The sequence below is a fragment of the Microcebus murinus genome, chromosome 8, assembly GCF_040939455.1.
Source record: "Microcebus murinus isolate Inina chromosome 8, M.murinus_Inina_mat1.0, whole genome shotgun sequence".
Taxonomy (NCBI): domain Eukaryota; kingdom Metazoa; phylum Chordata; class Mammalia; order Primates; family Cheirogaleidae; genus Microcebus; species Microcebus murinus.
In genome coordinates, this window is record NC_134111.1 from 73215857 (window position 1) to 73232254 (window position 16398).

At 39.3% G+C, this 16398-nt stretch overlaps 1 protein-coding gene across 6 annotated transcripts in view; it reads right to left on the reverse strand.

The window, feature by feature from the left end:
* Positions 1–12383: 12383 nt before the first annotated feature.
* FTCDNL1 (formiminotransferase cyclodeaminase N-terminal like) overlaps positions 12384–16398 on the reverse strand; it is a 91360-nt gene continuing 87345 nt past the window's right edge. For 5 of the 6 annotated variants that reach the window (XM_076005778.1, XM_012739089.3, XM_012739091.3 and 2 more), the window contains one exon: positions 12384–14911. In XM_076005778.1, coding sequence (XP_075861893.1) covers positions 14475–14911 — 437 coding nt within the window. In that variant the 3' untranslated portion in view covers positions 12384–14474. The remainder of the gene's footprint in view (positions 14912–16398) is intronic. The other variant, XR_012920597.1, reaches the window with a different exon arrangement.

The window sequence follows — 16398 nt, forward strand, 5'->3', positions numbered from 1 at the left end:
TGTATTTAATGGATGGATTAGGGAGCACACACACAAAGACCTCAGAATGAAGACCTGAGAACGCTTCTGAAATCACACAATGGCCAGAACAGACCCTGGGGAAAGTGATGAAATAATTCTCTCTTTATCTTCCTACAAGGACCCAAGTGCCTTCCTCCTACTAGAGACAGCTCTTGATGCCAACTGCCACACTTGTACATATGGAATTAACATCTCTAACTGCCTGCAACTATCTTTATAATCAAAGTTCCCTTAGAAACATAATGACATGATTGGAAATGGAAATAATACACAGGTTAAAAATAATAAAAAGTAGGTGATATATGAATAAAGGATAAAAAAAACCTCAAGGCATAATTCTTATCTATTCCTCAAAAGAAATACTCAGAGTTAGTTTCAAATTGCTTGAGAATAGATGGGGGAGAGGGATATTACTTGTGAAGCAAGTGAAAAAAAGCATAAAATATATATGAATATTCATCATCAATAAAAAGTTGCCAAAACCAAACTGGAAAACAAAGAGGGAATAAAAGTATTTTGAAGTTTGGTGCAATACATTTATACATTTTGGTCTTGTGAATATTTACCACAAAATCATGTCCATTCTTCAAAGCTAATCATTATTTAATCAAAAAGATAATTAAAAATCTAAGCCAATTTTTTATACAGACATTTTCATTTTTTAAAAAGCAAAGAGCAGAGTCCAGTGTTAGAATAAAGGCATAGCACGCATGAATGAAGGGAAGAGCCAATTGGTTACGGGATTGATACTCCCTCCTAAACATATGGCATTGACATCAAGAACTCACAGCCACTTGGGCCAAGACCTAAGACCAGCTGTAATGTCCATCCGCTAAAGAAGCAGAGAAAACTCCTGTGTTGCATTAAACTTTAGTTTCTTTCCAGAGCTATTATTTTACCAGATACTCATTATATGCATACTTCACTTCATTATCATTTTTTTCTCTGCAAGGTTAGTTCAAAGTGTAGGACCAAAACTTTATAGAAAGGAGTGACATAAAGAGTATTATCTGCATTTGTAATTATCCCAGTTAAAGATCACTTTTCCATACGTGGATGTTCAAATGAGTCAGCACCCCAGTGGACTCTGACGTGTCTCAGGTGGATAGAAATGCCCTACATTTCATCACTGAAAATACAGACAACCCTGAAAAATGTATAATTCTGGATGAGTAGTAATGGTATTAATCATATTCACATTAATACTATCTCTTTGAGTAAAGACTGGTGGAAAATTTGAGAGCTGGAAAATATTTAATATATTTCCAATGCTCCTTAAAGGAACTGGATAGTTGTTATTCATAATAGAAGACTGGCAATATTTGCACAGAAGAGACAGCATTCCCAAAAAAGGTTTAAAAATAAAAGGCATTGTGGCCAAAGCAAATATTTCTCACTTGAAGGGAGAATGGAGTCATGGACGATGTGGATCAGTAGCCTAAAGATTCCAAACTTACTAGATAATAGGCCATGTTTTCATTTCTCTTTGGAGGAAAACCTGGCAGCCTTCAGTGAACCCAACCAAAGGCTGGGAGCCATTTGTTATTCAGACTTTTCCAAGCAGACAAGTCAGCCTTTCTCATTTAATTAAGAACATTAATATTTGTCACATTTTGAGGCTATTTTGATAACCTGTTCATGTTGTCCTCCCAAACACCTCACCTTCCTGGAGAGGCAACACAAATAGGAAATTTGTAATCAAGATTGACCCAGGGTCATATTCTGGCTCCACTATTCAAACCCATGTGGGCCTGAGCAAGTCACTTAATTTTAGTTAAGCATTAGTTTCCTTATCAGAGAAAAAGAAATAATAAAAATTTCCACCTAGACTGCTGCAAAATGCCCAGCCCAATGCCTGACATACAAGGCACTCAATAAACAGTAGCTGATGAAACTATTTTTCCAGTATGGTATTGACTGGAGAATAAGGGATCCTTTGACCTAAATAATCTTGCAAGTTGTCTCATACTCACTTGTGCAATGTCAAACATGACATCTGGATACAGCGGGACTAGAGGGAAGAGTTTTCGCCGGGTTTATTCCAGCAGCCCTGGCTGCTTTCTTTGCCTTTTTTCCAGTACAAGCATACTCAGTTCTTTCTACTTTTCTCTCTGCTCAAGGAGCATCTTATTAATGAGGCCTCTTCTGACCACCTTACAAAAATGTCCTCCTTATTCTGTTTTATTATTTTTACGTGGTACCTAGCATCACCTGAAAATTTTTCTATTTATTCGTTTATTTGTAAACTGCCTATCTCCTATCACTAGAAAGCAAGCTCCCTAAAGGCAGTGGCTTTGTCTTGTTCATAACTCTATTTCTTAGAACACTGACTGGCACGCAGTAGAGCAATAAATGTTTAATGAACAAATAATTTTCTCAAAAGTATAAACTGCCTCCTAGCAGCTAATGATCTGGAAACACCAGAAGGCTGGCACCTCTTCCAAAACCCCTGGTGACTCTCCTTTAAGGAGGAGGGCCTCTGTGCTGACCTTCAGGGTGAAAATGGCAATGGAGAGTCTGAGGAATGTTTGTCTCTCTGATCTGTCAGTGGACTGTCTATATCATATTGTCAGACATATTTCTTTTACTTGTTTAAATAAGTGCCATCTCTCTTCACTTCAAGCTCTTCCTTAAAAGCACCATCTCTATATCATTTTCTACCACCACTAACTGTTAGGTACTTAGCAAATGCTAAGGGAGGATGCTTTTTGCAGCCCTCTTAATTTTGGCCTTGGAGACAGCCAAGCGAACAGGTTGGGAGATTACATCTATGTCTTGTAGAGATTTATGCTATTAAAAAGGTACAATAGAACACGCAGAATTGATTGTGGTTTTAAAATTTGAACAGGATTATGATAAATTTTTACTCTTTTGTTACTGTCACTTAAAAATCTTGTGTAAGTTTGTAATGGTGACAATATAAACAATGAATAATACCAGGATAATTCAAGAAAAAGCAGAACTTTACCTGAATTATTTAGGAATGGTTGCTCCAAACTGCTATTTTCCTATGTATCACATTAAATAATGAACTTTAAAATATTGATAGCAATCAAAATATACACATTCAATGGACTTACCCTCAACTGAAGCATATTTCTCTAGCAAACAGTACCATAGTTGGAGTCAAAATATGTAAACTGTATTTATAACACTTACAAATTGTACACCACTTAAAATTGACTTTATTGAATTACAATTAAAGAGACTATTGACCTTCTGGATGTTGAGTGCACTTGGTTTTAACTTTAAACAATCAACTCTAGGTCAGTCATTTCTTCAAGTCAATGTCCAGATTTTAATGGATAATTGAAGATTTCAAATCACATACTCGTAGCTGATTAATTGTGGTTGACACAGTCACTACTGCTTAAGGCTGGATCAATGGAAAATTTTCTCATGTTCCAAAATTTGCTCATGCAGCAGTTTCCTTTTAAGTACTATCTTTAAAAAGAAAATCCCAATCAGCCTACACCAAAATGCCCTTTCTGGCTCAAAGAACAAGCAGTAAATATTTAATAGCCTTTTAAATGTCTAACTCTTTATAAAGTAAATTGTATTAAATTGCTGGACTATATGCTTTAAGCCCTCATTGACTAACTCTAAACTGCGAGATCCAAATGTTAGCAGTAACGCTGTCTCCTCTGCAGCTTCTCAAGGAACTGAGTACCACTAAGTAGTCCAGGGGAAAAAAAAAAGTAAAACATAGAAAGATCCCACAAAGAGCTTTATTGATATGTAGTATGTATGCTCATAAGCTACAGCAATCATTTCTAATGAGAAATACAGTATAATATTGAATAGTTATAAAGATATACTTTCAATTTCATTTCCAATATATGTTCATTAGCAATAGTGGAAGCTAAATCTTATTTAAGTAGAAATGAATTTCAATACGCAGAATGAATGAATCAATTTATACTGCAGGTGAAATTCCATGAGATAAATATATACTTATTCTAAGTAAGTAGAAGGCTACATATTACGCTGTCTGGGTAGAACTACCTGAAATTTCATGCTTTTGAATGCCTTAATTCTTTTTTTTATTTACAAAAAAGTCACACACCCAAAATGCTATTTTAAAATCAAAGAAATCTGTTCTGAATCTCATTTTACTATTTAATAGAGCAGCTGAAAAATGACTTAAAGATGTGGCCATATGGTGTGAAAATCCAGAATCAAGGAAAGAATGAGATACTGTAAACATGTAAAAAGCAATAAAAGGAGGTAACTCTGAGCTCAGTTAATGAAAAGCTGATGATGGAGACTGTCTTTTATTGATTACATTTGAGGACACTGACTCACTGGTGTTTTCCAAAACATGAATTCTGCATTTCAAGTGTTTGAGAGATTCAGCTAAGTCTCTTTCCCTCAGCCTGGAATTGTTTGCACAGAAAGACACCAAAGAATAAATTACTGAACCTTCCAGCACAGCTCAATTAGCTGAACGAAGCCGGGAGAGAAGAGCTCCAATCTGGTAGCCACAGAACAGAACCTGGCACCATTTTTGCTTAAAGAGTTTACAAGTGGATCATGGGGCATTTAAAAGACAGCCCAAATTTAAAGGTAAAGACAATAGGAGGAGGCTGAGCACGGTGGCTCATGCCTGTAATTCCAACACTCTGGCAGGCCAAGTTGGGAGAATCATTTGAGCTCAGGAGTTCGAGACTAGCCTGAGCAAGAGTTAGACCCTGTCTCTACTAAAAATAGAGAGAAATTAGCTGGACAACTAAAAATATATAGAAAAAATTAGCTGGGCATGGTGGCCCATGCCTGTAGTCCAGCTACTCGGGAGGCTGAGGCAGGAGGATTGCCTGAGCCCAGGAGTTTGAAGTTGCTATGAGCTAGATTGACGCCACGTCACTCTAGCCCAGGCAACAGAGTGAGACTCCCTTCTCCCCCCCCCACCCCCAAAGAAAGAAAAAGACAATAGGAAGAGATGTGAAGAGTTCAAACTCACTTTCTCCCACTGGCAGTTCCAAAGGAAGTAAATCAGGTGTTTACACTCTCCAGTCACTTCGCATCTGTCCTTATGAGGAATTCCTGTGTCTCCGCCCCCAACCCCAGCCTCACACAGAAGCTGACGCCAGACTTTCTGTTCCCTAGAAGTTCCACACGGTTCTTCCCTTTAACTATAACTCATAAATGTAAGTCAACTTCATGCAATGAAGCCTCAAGCCAGTTGATAAGTAATCAAACCATCTACACGTAGAGTGTTGTCTAGCCCTGACCCTGAACCAGGGCTCTGAATTCAGTTATTTATACGTTAATTTATTCACCAAAGATCTTCTAAGGCCAGACATTGGAATTACCAAGTTAAATAAAACAGTCTCTGTTCTCAAAGAGCTCACAGTCTAGTGGGAAAAATACTCTTGCAAACAAAATTTATAATAAATGAGTTAAATACCCCGGCCAAGGTTTGTAAAGTTTCCAAAAGGAGCTTCCAAATTGGGGAAGTGCTACAGGTTCTGCTGAGTTAGGGTTTATCTGTGTCCTCAGAGCAAATTTAGATCTAACTTTGTAGGAAGTAAAGGGATGCTTTAAAGGCATCTGAGACATTTTCCTCACTTCCTTGAAAGAGTAGAGTGACCCTTCCCATCCACTCCTGAATTCCAGCGTATGGGAGGCAGAGAGAGAGCACAAGGGGACTGCCCTGAGGTTGGCTTGCAGAACAAGGAACTTAGACTCTCTGCCCCTTGGTTCCCTCAAACCACTTGGTGACAAGACAACAATGAGGAGGAATGACGCTGACAATCGTAGGGATTGCTCACACATTAACAACTGACGGCTGCCCTCAACCATACAGGATCCCACAGGCAAGTCAGTCAGTAGCTGTGGAAGTTGAGAAAACCACAACATAAATGCTGAAAGCCCCACCTCGTACCAGTGGCGTTCTCTTACAAATAGATGACATCCTCAACGGCAGCAAGTGCTGAAAACACAAAGAATGACTGAAGGACAGGAAGGGTGGGCCTGTGAGGGAATCCTGCAGAAAGGAAAGAGAGATTTGCAACAGCTGAGAGGAAATCCTGACACACCAACCTCCAAAAGCAGTAGGCCTCCCTTCAGCCCCAAGTTCCCTCCTGCCCGGGGAATTTGGCCTCATTCCAACGGCGGTGCCCTCATGTGCTATACTGAAAATAAAACAAAGGATACCATTCATCATATTTTTCAACAACTGGTTTCTTTTCTTAGTTTGAAAGAAAAACTTGGCAATCATAAAGCTGAGTTTTTTATTTTTATGTATTTTCTTCTTAATGTCAAAATAAACTGGAAAAGAAAAAAAAATAGCCCAATGGTAAGCAAAGGAAAATACACAAAATCCTTCAGAGCTTAGTTGGCCACACACTGCCATTCGACTGACACCAAACTGTGGAACGCTTTACTCTCGTTTCTCCCAACCCGAAGAGCCGACTGCCTTCTGCTTCTGTAAGATGTGGCTACTTAGAGAAATTCACATAGGCTCCCAGTGTTAACTATGCTGCATATTTACTTTAATCAAAGTGACATTTCCCAGATGGTGTCATCCAGAAACCTCATCTGAAACGAGGAGTTTAGGAGAATTCAGTTGTATATTCCAGGGAAAATTGAATACAGGTGTTCTCCCATTTTAAGATGAATCAGTTTATGTAAGTACAAAACTACGAAACAGATACATTTATGGTATAGATGTCTGACCCCCATGGATATCTGGTGCACAAAATAGGTACCAGGCAATCCATTTGAAGGTGTGAATGTTTGAATTATAACATCTCTGCATTATCAACTGCACGACCCTAACACTTCTGGGTGTTAATTCTGAGCCGGAATGGTTTGTAGTTCCAGACCCATCCTTTGCCTAGCAGAAGAAAAAGTGAGAAAAAAGTGTCTGCAGCAAGAAGCTGCTCCAAGGTGCCTCTGAAAATTAGTAGACCTAAAGGGACTAAGTCACTGAATATACACACTGAGTCGCTAAGCTGTAAAGAAAAGAACTCCCTCCTTGAAGGTTACAGTAGAATGATGAAATTCCCTTTAGTAATTAATTGTGATATGAGCTATGAAAGAAAGGACAGATGTGATGGAATAAGTAACCTAATCTGGTGGTCTTAAAAGACTTTTCTGAGAAAAATGACATCTCCATTGCTCTTGGAACTACAGAGCAATGGGTGAAAAGAAAAGGCTTCAGAAAGGACAGACCTAGACAGAAACCCAGTCCTGCCAGATGTATGACCTCAAGAAAGTTACTTTTCTGAGCCTCCTTTCTGTACCCGTAGAGTGGCAATAATATCCATCTCAGAGGAGTGTTGTGAGAATTAAGATAACCTGTGTGTCAAGTGCTCAGCTGTGTTTAGTACACAGGGGCAGATCTAGATTCTGTGAAGCCTGAAGCATATAAAATTTTGAGTACCATCTTTAAGAAAAATAATCCAAAAATAGGATTGTATGTGAATTTAGATTGAGAAAATAAGTCATGACAAATCACACTTTTTAAAAATACAGAGATACTTATCATTGTTATAAATTCCAGAAAAACAACATTTTTATTGGTCATCTATATAACACTGTACATGTTTTCCACATTTTTGTGGCTATGTACTCTTTGATCACCTATTCAAATAACAACAATCTTTCATTTTATTAGCTAATTCATTCTTTTTTTCTAGAATGGATGATAAAAATCTGATTTTAATTATTAATGTTTGGGGTACAACTTTCCCAATATGCAACTTCCCACAGAGACATACTTGTTCTTTGTAGTTCTACCAGATTTGTGCCCCTAAAAACAGGAATTCTGATTAATCCAACTTTAAATGATTATCATGAAAAATAAATAATCTGGTATATTTATAATTGCACATACAACAATCAACACATACATTTCTACAGCACAGAACTTCTATTTAGGGTGGACATTATTAAAAATCATATCCTTTAAGTAGAACTTTATGCTTCTAGGAATAGAAAGATTTTCCGCAGACTAGCTTCTGGCTCTGTACCTTTGGACCTTGCTTCTCCTCCACTTCTCGTGTACTTGTGATGCTAAGCACAGAGCACTCGCCCACTGGTGGTTACCCACTGGCCTTGCTGTGAGTGTCACGACAGTGGGCCATCACAGGTGCTGAGAGGAGCATTCCTGAAACTGTTCCTGTGCTGGAAGAGCTGGCAATGACTTAACTATGCATGGAAGTGACTATGAACTACATTAACATATCCCACTAAAACCTAATTATCCCCAGCTCAACTTCCCCTCTGTCTGGGTCCAAAAATGTCCACACCCACTCCCAGAACCAGCTACATAACTTGTGGGGCCCAGTGCAAAATGAAAATGTGGGTCCCCTTCTTTAAAATTATTCATAACAGCAACAGCAGAACATGGAACCAAGCGCAGGACCTTATGCTACTGCACAGGTTGTGAACCCATGAAGCCAACCCTGGTCCCTCCAGTGCCACTTGTCATGAGGGGAATTATACTGAAGAAGTAGAGGTGGGAAGAGACAGCAGTTTCAACAGATTGTGCCTAAAATATCTTACTTTTACAAATTTCACAAAGCCATACATCCATGTGAGCATATTCCAGGGGCCTGTGAACATATTACCCACGGTTTATAAGGGCTTCATGCAAGTGAAGCACCTACAGCTACCATGTCATTAGCATAAGAGTGAAATCTGCTTGTGCTGAAATACAGCAGGTGCTCAATAAATACTTGGGAATAAAGCTTTATCCTCAGGGAATTTATAATCTTGTCAGCAAAACAAACAAGAGAAGAGCAATAAAACCCTGCCACAATGTGTCAAGTCCAAAAATTATAATTGCATAAAATGTGAGGATATGAACTCAAAGTAAAAGAAACACACAAGTGACTCTGCTCATTGCAAGCCAGAAGTTCTGGAGTATTGGCTGCTCTTTCTGAGTCTACCCTGGTCCTAGCAGCAGTGTTGACCTCATCTGGTGGCAATTTTCCTTCCTGAGTTAAATACTGATGGGGACCCTTCTGGGACCTCCTCTGGCTGACTCGGCTCTTTTAGGATAGTGGGAGTGATTCCAGGCATTTCCCAATTAGTTAAAGCAAATTTGTGGCTCAACTCAAAGAAATTCAGCTGGCAGAAATCTGGTGATGTGGGGTTCATCCTCCACTTGCCCACTTAATGAGAGGGGGTTGTGATCAGCAGCAAAGAAAGCAGTCCTGCAGAGAAGGCATCGACAAGCCAGAGGAAGAAGTCACAAAACTCGGAGCTGATAGGTCTTGCAGGTATAGAAAGGAAGAAATGGGCAAGAACTCAGTATGCGATAATTGTGTAAAAGAGAGATCTGGAGGAAATTTTAAATGAGGAAAGAGTACAGAAGGATTAGAGAGAGGTCTAAGGTCTGGAAGAATCTCAGGATCCTGAAGTGGGCCATTCTACAAAACTGCCATGGCGGGGAGGGTCAATCCATATTGTGAAAATCATGTAACAGTACCTAACACCAAGTCGGTACTCAATAAAAGATAGCTACAAATAATGGTGCCAAAATGGTTCACTCAAGACTTCTTTTCCTACATCCTATTTTATCTTCCTTTTATCCTCATGAACTATTGGAGTGGATACCACAAAGGAAGACAAATACTAAACATAATTTTCATATAGACAGGGAGTAATACTGATCAGTTACCAAAAATCCTTTATGCTTACTAGTAACAATAGACCTTTATGACAATGGATCATTGCTAGACTATATCAATACCAATTATTACTTTTTCCAAAGGAGTTAGTCTTCATAGAGATATAGGCACCTCAGAAGTTAGGGAACGGTGACTGGTTACAGATGGGGTTTCCTAAGAAAAAGTGGATAAGAAAAAGTGGTTCTCAGAAGGTTTGGGAAAGGCGTTTGGCTGGGGGCTGCCACCAGCCAAAAAGCCTCACCTATGTGGCAGGCAAAGACGGTTACAAAAGGAAAGACAAGCAACTATTGTAAGATTGAAAAGGCTATAATTTTTTAAATTATATAATTATATTAATCTGTATTTTAAATGGAATAAGCTACCACATGAAAGACATTCACTGGGAAACTCCACCCAATGTCCTACCGTCGTATTTCCTGCCTCTCCTCTAGTCAACACTCAGACCCCTACTCATTGAAAGAGTAGCAAGAATGTCAAAGGAAACACAGTATTTGACAATAAGAAGTGAGATAAGAGAATAAAGTCCTAATGAGAAGAAAAAGAGAGTAACCACCAATGGGCTACTTTCCTCAGGAACTGGGTCCACACTGAATATTTTCTGCCTTCTTCTCCACACCCTCTCTGTGCCCCCCCACACACCCCATGCCCACGTGGTCTGCTCATGGGTTTGTTTTTGACAGGATCTAGTCCAGGCCCGGTTAGGAAAAGAGAAACCACATTAAGTATTAAATATATCAAGAGAGATCACATCAAAAATTGGGCGACAGTTGTTGGTTGGAGAACTAAAAAAGCAAAAAGAGAACAGCACATGAGATCACAGAGATGGCACTGCAGGAAACACTGCCCCCCAAGGCTGAAGGAACCAAGGGACAAGGCGAGTCGTCAGAGCCCAGAAGCTTAAAGCAGAGGCCTTGCAGCCCTGGGGCTCAGGCGTCTGAGGCGTGGCACTGCCTGGCTGCTGCTGTGGCCTCGGAGGGACGGATGAGGAAAGCTCTGAAAGTGAGCCTGGAACCAAGAGCCACCACGTTGTTGGGGGCAAGGGCCACTGCTGAGTGGGCTTGCAGAAACAGGTGGTCAACAGGAAGGCACGATCCCTCGCCGTCCTCCAGCTCTGCAGCCTCCCTGCCCACCCTCTGTTGGCACCGCCTAACAGGCTGGCAAAGAAGAAACGTGGTTTGCGGAGTCCCAGTGTCAGAAAGCAGAGAATGAAAGGGGGTGTGTGGCGCTGAGACAGTCGGTTGGCACCACATACACTAAAAACATGGAAAGAGAAATCCATCTCACATTAGGTCTGTATCTCTCATCTCAACTCACCGTATGCTAATTTGTCTCAAAAGACTGCAAATGGGGACAAAAGAAGGGGCCAACTAATGCAAAGACAGTCTGAGTTCAATCAGAGCAATGCTTACCAGGACATCTGCTTACACCTTGAAGAAGCTTGCTAAGAGATTACTGTCAGTGTCCTAATTGTTTTACCTATGAAAAATGGGCTCCTTGGAAGCCATGTGCGGGCTTGCTTAAAACAATAAGCTTTTCTAACCGCCCGAGCACAACATACTCAGGGAGCATGGTCTGGATGCTTATCAAACAAGTTCCTGGGCTGTTCTCTGAAGTTTCTGGGCAAGTACAAACAACAGAGTCAAATAAATGCCTTTAAAAGCAAGGCAGTGGAGCACGTACCCTGTCAGTGAGAGCCTCATATTCCCACAGAGTAAACAGTAACATGAGAATATTTATACGAAACAAAACTGTATATCAAGCCTGCTTTGGCTCAGCCAGAGGGAATGATAAATTCCTTGCAGATCTCTCAGAGAGTGGTCCTTTGTTGACCACGGACGCCACTTCCAAGACAGTACAAACCAATTACAGAGCAAGGCTTTTCATTATGTCAAGGAATGAAAATATTACCCCCCATTTTGTTTTATTTCACAGTTATATTTTACTTATCCCACCCCCTTATGTTTAAATAGTTTTAATTTATTGTGAGTCAAGCCCAAATTGAGGTTGGAAACGAATGACAACTCCCCACCGCTCCCCCCCCCAACAAAACCTTATCACCCTCATACCCTAGCTTATTGCTTTCCTTATCCCTCTTTTAAGAAACTAAAAGTTTAAGTTTAAAGTTGGGTAGAATGAAAACACAAAAGAGACGATTAAAAAGTAAATTCTGTTTGTCCACATTGATTCTGGCCTATTGACAACTGGCATAAGTCATGGGCAATGTCAACTGGCAGGAGATGGAGGTTAAATGAACTATGAAGCCACATTCCATACAATGTCCACTTTGTGGTAAGATTTAAAAAAAAATACTGAACAAACATTTGCACAAACTGTGAGTCTGCTCCTGAGGGGCCAATGTGAGAAAAGGTCAGTATGAGTCAGGGTGTTTGTTAGTTCATTTTGTCAGATTTTTCTAAGCCCAATGGGATAATCGTTCTTAGTTATTATGGATCCACCCTGGCCACTTCTGCCATCTCATGCCTAGAAAGAGCTGCTGGTACCGCATCCATCCACCAGAAACCCTCAGCAATTTACAGCTGGTTCTGATTTTCTACAGAATCACCACGGAGCAAGGAAGAAGGGGAAGAGAGAAAGACAATAGAAAGAAAAGGGGAATTAGAATATGTGTGAGACATATTTGTAACCCTAACAATACTTGTACCTCCATAATATGATGAAATAAAAAAGAATATGCGTGAGAGGTAAGAAGTGTGATTGTGCTGGTTTTGAAAATTATTTATTTATAATAAAACTATTAAATTATTGTTTTTAATAGATAGCTGGATCAAAGGCTAAATTTAATCAACTCCATTTTTAAACCACTCACTAAAGCATATGTAGCACCAGAATCCACCATAATAGAATTAAAAAGGATAAAACAGGTCTTACATATTTGTGTACATTAAAGGAGATTAGAAATTTGCCAACATTTTATTTAGAACATACAGACTTAGTAAAATTATCTCATTCAGATGTTTGTATTTACTTAACTTTTGTGGAACAAATATATACTTTTTGTTCTTTTTTAATTGTGGTAACATATACATAACATAAAAGTTGCCATTTTAAGCATTTTTGAATGTGTAATTCAGTGGCATTAAGTACATTCACATTGTTGTGCAATCATCACCACCATCATCTCCAGGACTTTTTCATTTTCCAAACTGAAATATCGTACCCATTAAGTAGGTGTTTGGCTTTCAATCAGCCTTGCTCAAGGCCAGCAGTCTGGAATGCAGTGACAGGAACCTGGAGAGGCAGATTCAGGTAGCTGGCAAATGAATCAACCCCTCCTGCAGCCCAGAATAAATCAGCAGCATCATGTGCTTTTACCCACTCTCATCTGTTTAACACTGATGCGCACAACTGAAGTAAAGCTCTAGAAAAGATCTGAAAAGAATATTAACACGTTTCATTTTTATATTACAGCTTGTAGACATTTATTTTCCCCCAAGTACAGCCCTCAGTCAACATAGGAATTATTTCCCCTGTATCATAGATAATGGAACTATTGCAAAAGCAAGGACCAGAACCCAAGCTCTTCAGCCCATCATCCAGGGCTCTTTCTACCGGGCCACGTGCCTCTGCCAAAACAAGGAAAGAACTGGGCACCACTGCTTCTCAGCTCTCAGAGACTGAGAAACTGGCTCATTGGGTCTAACTGGACAGCATTTTCTCTCTCCACCAGAGCAACTGAAATTCTTTCTGTCTGAAAACCATACCTAGTCCATCATTTTTTCCATCTTTGTTGTAATTAACAGAGAAAAGAAAACACCCACAGAATTGCAATTCTGGAATAAAATAAATGCAATCAGATTTGAGAGTCAAATATAAATTAAAAAATATTACGATAGATCACTGGATCCTATAAAAAGATTGAGTTCAACCTCTTTCACTTTTAATTCCTCAAAATAAATTCACATTATGTGCTCTTATTAGAGAAGATCATAATCTTTCTTGCTAAGCACCATTTATGGAAAAATTCATTTCTCTGTGTTTTATGGCTAGAAAGCATCTTGTAGTAAAGCAATATAAATACTAAGAATTTACGTAAAATTTCCAGAATCAACAAATAGATTCTTTTAGTTCACAAAGAAGCTACACATTTTGATTTCTTTCAAATAAAATTTCTCCCACTGATACCTTTCTCTTTGCTCAAAAGCAATATGCTTCCTAAACCTTTAGACCTTCCATTTAAATTCCAAAAAGAATAAACACTTCCTTGCAGTCATGCCCACCACCCCCATGCCACCTCCCTGCATAAACACTAAAGAGTTAGACAAACCTGGCTTATGGTGTTATCCCTTAATGAACAATAGGTCATCCTAAAAGTGGCAAGGAAAAAAGAACAATCATTCTTCAAAAGGGAGATTCTGATTTCATAATTTTCCCCACTTTTTAGTCACTTAGTACTTGATTTTTTTAAATGCATACTTTAAAAGAATGTTTACTCAAAAAATGAGAGTTGAATATGGAACTTAAGTCCATTTTAGGTTTTTTTTTTCCACAATAATTTAGCCACCATACCCATTTTACCCAGCTGATTCAGGGGAGCTTTCTAATGCTCACAAGTTACCAGCATCTGATACTGAGTAGGTTCTTTCAAAGTTTTAATGATGACTAGAAATACCACAGGGCGATTATGGATAATCTATGAACATTTGTTGTTGTTGCTAAACAAAAAATGCTTCCAATTTTCCAATACATAGCTACTACCAAGCTCTTTGTAGTTTTCCCATATCTTCAGTGGCCGAAAGAAACTTGTAATGACTAATAATTTTCCATAAAATTTCAAGGAAGCCTTAGATTGGATCACATGAAAACACCTCCCCGAATCTTCCAGAATTCCCCAATATTTTCCTTTATAGCATATTCAGCACAGTCCTTGCACTCTTGGGGTGTAAATCCAACTAATGCTCCCCCTATGGTACCAATTCCCCGATCACCCGCCAACTTTTTAACTTGAGCTTCTATGTAATGAGGAGACACATAAGAAAAATGGTTGCCAAGGACACTGTAAGTCATATATTGAGAGACTTGTGAGATTTCCGTAGCTTCTTGGTCTTCAAAACTCTCCACGTTGCAAGCTATCTCAATTTTCCCTTCGTGGGGAAAAGCCATCGTTTGGACACCCTTCAATCCGTTTGCACCGGAGCCCCGAATGACACTAGCGATCTCTCTTCCTGCAGACAGGTCTTGAGAATCTATGGTGACATTGCAGTTCATCACATAAGGGCTAGCACCGACACCTAAATCGTTAGAAGAGCATGTTAAGCAAGCATAGTAACAGCCTCATTTACAAGATTCTATCTTTAGCCAATTTTAATCAGAGGAGTTTCCTTTACCTGGTTTCATTTTAAAATAATACAAATATTCCTCATTGTCAACTCCAGAATTTTCTAAAGGTCATTTTTTTTTAAGCAACAGAGATATGTGAGCTATAATCAGATAATTTTACCTACTCAAAAAGTATCTGAAGGATTTTTTTTCTAGAGGGGCCCAGAAGAGCCCAGACTTTCCAAAATACCAAGAGAGAAATGAAACAAACACACTTAATAATTAAATGCCATCAGCAACAACAAGCCTTGGATTTGCATTCATTTCTAAGGCCATCTCTACAAGGGTTGGACTTCAGTGCCAGGCCTAAGGGTCTTGGAGACAGGAGTAAATCAAACCTCTGTACCTGCCCTTTCCCCCTTGAACAAATACCTGTCATTATTGAATTAGGTTAATATCAGATTAAACTGAACCTCAAAACCAGCCTTGCTTAGGGAAGAAGGTCACTAAAAAGTATCAAACAGCCTTAGAATTGGGAAGAGCAAAGGGAGTCTTGTGTTTGACGATGATGTGAATTTGGCAGGATTTGGAGCCAAACAAGACACAAGGGTCCCCTCATATGGATGTACAAACCTCACACGCTTCTTTCGTGCAATCTGTTGAAGGCACACCTTTTTCTTCCATCCTCCGCTTCCCAAGACTGGGGCTGCCATGGCCACTCCAGAGCCCTGTTATTCTAGAGCTCAGGGAAAGATATCCCGCTTTTTCCTGCTTCAGGGATGGTGCAGCTCATGTTACATAAATAGCGCTGCTCTAATTATAGTTTACATTATAAGATGGACAACTTGGTTAAATTAGCATTGGTATAAAAAGCTTAGGCTTGCAGTTTCCTCATTTTGGGGGAACCGGCCCTTTCTAAAAGCAAAGTTACTAGGGATAGATGGGCTGAAAGGCTGACCTCATCTTCAGCATATGATCATTCCTCAGCTACTATTTCAACATTATTTTACTGTCATTGCCTTTTCTTGCTACTTTCAAGCTTATTGCTCATGATGTCAGTATCCATCAGTGATGTGCTTTCTGGGTTCACTTTTCCCTGGACCACGGCGGTTTTGGGGCAGGGGGGAGGCTTGTTGCCTAGCCTGGCTACTCTCATACTAATAGACATTTTACAGAAAATCAGCACACGGAAACCACATTTCATCTTTTTCCCACACATGTACATAATGAAATATTTCAACTCCCAAGGCTGGGCCTCTTCCTACTGGGAATTCTGCAGGAATGAATCAGATTACAGTATTTCCCCATAATGCTGATTTCATAAAAATTAAATTTCCTAACAGTCAATACATCTCTTTCTCATAATCTTATGTACCAATCACTTACTCTAAATATCTTTGAGAATTATATCAGTTTTAACATTTAACAGAGTACAGTGGAATTATTTTTGTCAATACTC